The sequence below is a fragment of the Olea europaea genome, chromosome 18, assembly GCF_002742605.1.
Source record: "Olea europaea var. sylvestris chromosome 18, O_europaea_v1, whole genome shotgun sequence".
NCBI classification, from domain to species: domain Eukaryota; kingdom Viridiplantae; phylum Streptophyta; class Magnoliopsida; order Lamiales; family Oleaceae; genus Olea; species Olea europaea.
Window position 1 is genome coordinate 23991389 of NC_036254.1, and position 7222 is coordinate 23998610.

A 7222-nucleotide genomic window follows, 5' to 3' on the forward strand; every position below is an offset into this window, starting at 1 on the left:
TGTTAATTTAAAATAAATTATCTTTAATTAATCGAGTGAACGAAAAATTGAACAATAAATCTCAATGAAAAAAAATAAAACTTTTCGAAATAATCTCCATTTTTTTTTCGTGTCCTTTATTGAAGTTATGGCATGCAAATTGCCAAGGGTGAATGAAAAGTTGGCTTTTCAAGGAAGTGTGTAGACCATTTATTTACTCTAATACAATCCTCGAGACGCCAAATGGAATATTCACAGAGTCTATCAATTGAGCCGACTTTCACAAGGTTCTAATGTAAATGACGAAAGCAGTGACAGAATCAGTCACTCGTGGGGACTGTACTCGTACGTGGCTTCCAATGATTAGACCAAATAAGTCAAACCTGCGACCACCCATTCAACCCTCCCCCACTGGTAAACGCAGCTTTTACTGTTCTGTCGAAAACTGATTCAATGTCCCATGTGCGAATAGGGAACTCCCATGTATATAAACAACTCTGCGGTGCCATTTTCTTTGTTTAAATTCAAAACAGAGCAGCCATTTTTGATTTGGATCTGAAGAGATTCAAGTATTTGTTTTTGATAAAGTCTTTCAAGAGAAGAATTTAGTGAATGAAGAGTGATCAGCAGTTGAATTTGCCGGCTGGGTTCAGGTTCCATCCGACCGACGATGAGCTTGTGGTTCATTATCTCTGCCGGAAATGCGCCGGCCAGCCGATTACTGCTCCTATTATAGCCGAGATTGATCTTTATAAGTTTGATCCATGGGATCTTCCTGGTATGTTTGATGGTTTTTGTGGGTCACTTGTAATTTTTCTCATTTCTTATAGCCCGATTGAGCACAATGGTTTATTGAATATTGTTTGATTGTTACAGCTATGGCTCTGTATGGTGAAAAAGAGTGGTACTTCTTTTCTCCAAGAGACAGGAAGTACCCGAATGGATCCAGGCCTAACCGGGCAGCAGGAACTGGGTACTGGAAAGCCACCGGAGCCGATAAGCCGGTGGGGAAGCCGAAAACTTTGGGAATAAAGAAGGCTCTGGTGTTCTATGCCGGTAAAGCTCCAACGGGAGTCAAAACTAATTGGATTATGCATGAGTATCGCCTAGCTAATGTGGACCGGTCTGCTGGCAAGAGAAACAATTTAAGGGTACTTACTCTATCATCATTTCCTTCACTAATTTACGATTAAGATAGACAATACACTTGTTTATGATCTTGTTCTAATTTCGTTTTCAAGAATTAAATTATTTATTGATTATAAAATCTTAATCACTCATGTGATCTAGTATCATTAAACGCTTTTGCCTTTTTGTGTTTGCTTTTCCTAGTTCAGCACCGTGTAGATTACAAAATCCACCCCCAAAGCTATTTTCTTGATTCTACTTGAGTTTTGTGCAAGCGTTTGATTTTCTTCTCTTTGATGGAAGTTTTTGAAGCAAATATACTTTAATTGTCGAATTCTTCTGAAAATATTATGTGAATCCCTTGGATGTAACATCGTCCATGGAATTAATGGTTTGATTTTGGGCTATTGCAGCTTGATGATTGGGTGTTGTGTCGAATATACAACAAGAAAGGCACTCTCGAGAAGCATTACAATGTGGATCAGAAGGCGGTGGAATTTTCAGACAGCGAAGAACAGAAACCGAACGTGGACTCCTTGCGATATAATGTAGAGGAATCAGCTCAACAGGTTCAGCTACCGCAGCCCATGGCGCCGCAGATGCTGAATGACTATATGCATTTCGACTCGTCTGAATCAGTTCCGAAATTGCATACTGATTCAAGTAGCTCCGAGCACGTGTTATCGCCCGAGGTCGAAAGTGCAGCACCTAAATGGAGTGAGTTTGAACAATCCCTTGATAATCAGCTCAATTACTTGGATGGCTTTCAAGATGAACCTTTCAGCACCCAACTGCAGTTTATTGATCAGCTCTGTCTGTTTCAAGATATGTCCATGTATATGCAGAAGCCATTTTAGTTTCATTTGGTCAACATTATAGTAGATTATTAGCTTTAGGTAACCATGTAAATCCAAATCCATTCCCCCACCCCGCCACCACCCCAAAGTAAGGACTGGAAAATCTTGGATGCTGTGCACGTGGATGTTAGTTAATACAAAGGAGGAAGAAAATCAGCTAGTCAAATTTGATGTGCTTGATAAAGATGGTCAGAGTCAAAGGAGGAAACCAGAGGTTCAATCCGTTTGATGATGGCAACTTGATCATGATCTATAGGCGGCTATGCATCAACGATAGTAGGGTAGGTTATTCTGGCATGTTTAGAATGCAGTACTCGATTTTTTTGTTCTTTGTCTTGCATGATTAAAATACAGTATTCTTATGTGGAACAAGAGAATATGATTTGTTATATCAAACTTCTTTGTAGTTATGCCAAGATTTTATATTAGTCCAAGATCAAGATTTGTCACTATTTTCACAATTATTAAGGCAATATACGACATTGACATCCTCGATATAATCGTGTAAGCATAAGAGAGAATGAAAGTGATCATTGAAGGATCCTGAAAAGTTATCTCCTACTGATTTGTAACTCGACTTCAACTATTAATGGTGGACTGAATTATGAAAAGCAAGTGATATAAAGATGGTTCCAGCATCAAGTGTTGTTTGGAAGGTGGTGATATAAGCAGAATTAGATGAATAACATCATCATTAATATTGTAGAATGTACTGTACATCATTCCTTCCTCTTCCCTCCAGTGATTACTATTCTATATTACATTATATAATAGAATTACATATATTGTATGTATATATAAATGAAACAACAGGGAAAAGAAAAGAGAATCCAATCCTACTGATTACAAGATTGCACGATTCGATCTTGGGGGCTGATCACAATTTGCTGCAGTCCAACCTATTGCTTGCTTCTCATTGTCATAAATCAACATTTTATCTTGCATTGAAATATCTGCACCAGAAGAGGGAATTTTGTTCTGTAAGTTCTACTTATTTACTTATATAAGTAAAGTCGTTAAGGTTCCAGAAACATGAACTATATCTTACCCCCAATCATGTTGAAATCATTCAGTCCTATGTCAGTGCCATTCAAGATTCCCAAACAAGCATTGCCTTTTGACTGCACAAGGCAATTACCAGTGAACACACAGAAATTTTCATGCTGAAAAAGCAATAAAAATTATGTTCAAGCTCTTACTGATATTATGAGATACGCTTCAGGGGAAATTTCGAGCTGGGGTTTGCTTTTCCCACCATTGGGAAATCTCAACGCTAGAGGCTTGAAGTATTTCTTTACGTCGCGTTTACTTTTGAAAGGTTTCTTGCCTTTCCAGCAGAACGGAAGAGTACGGTCATCAGTTGCTTCTCTCAGCTTCCCACTTAATCCTTTCTTTATCTACAAAATTGTCTCGCATGGCAAATATAATGTTTAAAAAAGTAGGATACGTAACTAGGAAATATGCTTAAAAAAGGTATAGTCGAATTCAAAGGAACTACTTAAGGAAATAAATACGTATATTTTCAAGTTAATTGAGGTTAAGGCTCCGGGATGGAGGGAATATATGTAATAAGGGCAAAAATCCGACACAACCAATACTTCTTGATCGTCAAGAGTGTATGGGGACGACGTTGGGATTGTGATCTTGCAAAGGGAAGGGAAACTTTATGAGTGGTCAGAAAGAAAATGCAACTCACCATAGAAATCAGAGCATGGTAAACCTGAGAATTAAAGTATGTGTAAGAGCTCCCACTGTCGAAGATCACGTTAAGATTCTTAAGCCCAGTACTTTTCCCCCCGAATACAAATTCTGCATTTCCAGCTGAGTAGTGCTTGCTGTCAACAATTATCAATTGAGATACTCTATTAGAAGTAGAAAATTATTTCCAAATGTACCAGAGGATAACAAAATGCTGTGAGCATATCAGTGTATTTGGGTACGGGTTGATGGGGGGGATCCGAGGGATGAAAAGGGAAAGAAGATTACGTGTAATCACGCGACATTGGTGTCCAAGTTATGCTTGACGAATCATAAACATCTTCTCCAAGGAAAAGGTACCCTCCTTGTCCACTTAAACAGTGCCCGACAACATTTTTGACAACCCCCTGATCATGAAGTTGTGAAACAATGCTCGATTTTCCTTTCCCGAGACCAAAGACTCCATCTACGGGATGATCAGATATACCAGGTAGCTGATCATATCCACAACTGCAAAAGGGCCACACATTAATCTGGATCTTTTAAATCATATCTAGAGTTTGCAAATCAGTCACCTAGACAATACTGCAAAAATCGATACAGTATCATGTGGAGAAAGGCTACCAACCCGAGAGTCAGACGAGGACTAATTCGAACTCCACTGGTAAGATTGACTGTGAACAAATCATTGACGAGTACACCAAGGGAGGAACCTCCGTCTGCATACTCGACCTCATAATCACATTGTTTTGGGTTGTCACATCTATAATCACTTGAGTGCAAAGATGCACAAAGGGGATCTCTACAGACTACAAGGTCATTGGTGGGCCGATAAAGTGGGTGAAACCCCTACACAAAAATTGAAATATTAGGATGAGGTATTTGTACTCAGCCATGATGCTGCATAACACAAAATGCTGTAAAAAAAAAAAAAAAAAAAAAAGGATGTTTACTTGAGTGCAACGGACACAAGGCGCATCACATTGAAGCCAGGTTAGATCGCTGCCTGTATCGGGATCAAGAAAGTATGGCCTAGGCGGAAATCCTACAAAAACTTGGACAAAATAAAACCTGGAAGAATACTTCAGTCGATTAAATTCCCAGAAAAGACTTCATATAAATCTTGGAACTTCATTCCGTCCATCCATTTATGCACATCAAGTAGGAATAGTTGAAAATGAATACTTCAGTCGATTAAATTCCCAGAAAAGACTTCATATAAATATTGGAACTTCATTCCGTCCATCCATTTATGCACATCAAGTAGGAATAGTTGAAAATACACAAGAAATTGCTGATTAAATAAGAGTAAAATTTACATACCCATTGGGATAAACATTGCCATATAGTGGGAATATGACAGATGCCCCAATTCTACTGGCTCCTGATGAATAAGAAGAAGCTCCCTTGGACATCCATTTCTTCCATTTTTGCTGCTGATCAATAGAATTGGCACCTGATACAGCCAGTACAATAAAAATCATAATCACAATCTGCATCCCTTTCCCCATAACTTTTTCTCTTTCCGACCATAAAAAATTGTTAGTTCCTGCAAAAAACATAAGGCTTGTCTTTATAGACAAATCCCATGTTGTGGACATGAACGTTTGCTATTTTTGGGTTGAAGTCAACTGGATTCTTTTGAGGGTATTTTTCTTGAGAATTAAGATTGCTTTTGATTCACACATGTTCCTTACTTTTCTTGTTTGTTGATACCTTATCACATTGTATTCCATCCCTCCCCGGCCATGGGAAGTCTACTACATTAAGAGTAAAAGAATCACCATTAGAAGAATACTTGCAGAAAGGTATACAATTAAAAAAGGGGTTGCTGCTGAGACTCAAGATATAATTAATAATTGAAATACTTGTCGGCAATGGCGGAGAAGGTAGGTGGGGGCAGTGGATTCCGTTGCCCTACTAAAACGTGGAAGAGAAATTTCGGACCATATTACGTGTATATAAAAGTTGACACAATGGTTTACACTCATGTGAGTTGGTAGATTTTGGCACATTGATTTTGACAATTGTCAGATTGTTTACACATAAGGAGTATCAATCAAGGTGTACGCTTTGCGTGTATAAGTAATTTAATCCATTCCAAAATGCATTCTGATAAAAAAATTGAAGCTAAAACAAGGAAAATTTTATTAAAATTTGATAAAACTATAGATTACACCACCCCGCAGCCTTCCGAATTTTCCCGCATGGACGGACTAGAATGCACAACAAAACAATAGGAAGTTTACGGACGAAAATTTCAGGAAATTCCATCGGGCAAGCAATGACGGAGCCAGAACACAAAATCAACGGGGTTTAATAAATGTACCAAAAATGTACACTTTGATTGACACCTTCCTGTGTGTCAAAATCGGATAGTTGATTGAAAAAAATATTGTCAAGATCAATGCACCAAAATTTGTCAACTCAAATTGGTCAATTTTTATGTACATGTGGCACGGTCATTTTGGAATAGTATTTTGTTGAAGAATGTATGATTAAAAAATATGGAAAAGTTTTGAGTTTACGTTTAAAATTATTTTATGGGAAAATGTGTGATTGAAAATAAGTTTTGAAAAATGGGGCCAAACATAAACCTAATGAAATGTGAGGTTAAAAAGTTGAATGAATGTATGATACAAAATTTGGGTTTCCATGAAACGTGTAATTAAAAGTAACAATTAACTTTCACTTCAAATTTGTAGTAATTTGTTAAGCCTTTTGAAAAGAGCTTAACCAGCAATTTGATAAAATGGTGAAGGAGATCTCGTTGGGCCCCTACTTGGTTCAACTGAAAAGTTACGTATAGATTTATGTTCAAGTTAATAATTAATTTTATCCATACATTTTATTAGATTTACGATTTTTCAATCACATATTTCATCAATTTTTATCAAAATCCACTAAAAATCTAATTATTATTTAAACCAAACTTTTTATGTATTTTCCTCTTTCTCTTTGTCTAAATACATGTTTAAGTATGGTAGCCCAGTGCGACCCTACTACTCGGCCCAATATGTATGGCTAGGGGTTGGATGGGATGGGATTGATTTGTGTTTTACAAGACAATTTTTTTTTTTTTTTTTTGATAATTTAGAATTTTGGTAAATTGTTACAAATCATCGACGGACGAGAACATGAAATAAAATGATTCACATCAATTTTTCGCTTCAATCGCTTCGACCCACCCTGGTGAAAAATTGTAATTCATTGATTATCACAAGTATGTGAAATGAAAGTCGTCAAATTGTGGAATCGAAGAATAAAAATGCAACAATCACAACTTGTTGAACATGTAGTAACAAAATATCTAATTAAAGCACCGCATTTTTATACTTCTTATTAACTAGCCGTTATATAAGCACAATTTTCTTCCCAAGTTACCATCTTTTGTAACTTGTAAGAATTATCTAGACCGAGTAAAGCTATTCCAACCCTTTTAATAATTCGTTTTTTCTGAATCTAAAATCAAAGAAATGTACCATTTTTAAAAATAAAAATAATGAATATATATATATATATATATTTATTTATTTATTTATTTATTTATTTTTAATGAT

General features: G+C 36.6%; 2 protein-coding genes across 5 annotated transcripts; one reads left to right on the top strand and one right to left on the bottom strand.

Annotated features, from left to right (window-relative positions):
• Window positions 1-477: 477 nt before the first annotated feature.
• Window positions 478-2416, top strand: LOC111367857 (NAC domain-containing protein 2-like). The gene is made up of 3 exons (XM_022988935.1): window positions 478-757; window positions 856-1130; window positions 1521-2416. Exons 1-3 carry the CDS (start codon window positions 592-594, stop codon window positions 1962-1964), a joined length of 885 nt encoding a protein of 294 aa, XP_022844703.1. The 5' UTR covers window positions 478-591; the 3' UTR covers window positions 1965-2416.
• A 213-nt stretch (window positions 2417-2629) lies between these two features.
• Window positions 2630-5573, bottom strand: LOC111367856 (aspartic proteinase Asp1). Of its 4 annotated transcripts, XM_022988934.1 has the most exons (10): window positions 5531-5573; window positions 5360-5422; window positions 4986-5118; window positions 4616-4733; window positions 4291-4511; window positions 3951-4172; window positions 3661-3799; window positions 3164-3361; window positions 3013-3085; window positions 2630-2917 (listed from the first exon to the last, which is right to left on the bottom strand). In XM_022988934.1, exons 3-10 carry the CDS (start codon window positions 5075-5077, stop codon window positions 2808-2810), a joined length of 1173 nt encoding a protein of 390 aa, XP_022844702.1. In that variant the 5' UTR covers window positions 5078-5118; window positions 5360-5422; window positions 5531-5573; the 3' UTR covers window positions 2630-2807. The 4 variants fall into 4 exon arrangements, with proteins under 4 accessions (XP_022844702.1, XP_022844700.1, XP_022844701.1 ...); XM_022988932.1 differs by having other exon boundaries at window positions 4986-5422; window positions 5531-5547; XM_022988933.1 differs by lacking the exon at window positions 5531-5573 and having other exon boundaries at window positions 5379-5500.
• Window positions 5574-7222: the final 1649 nt, after the last annotated feature.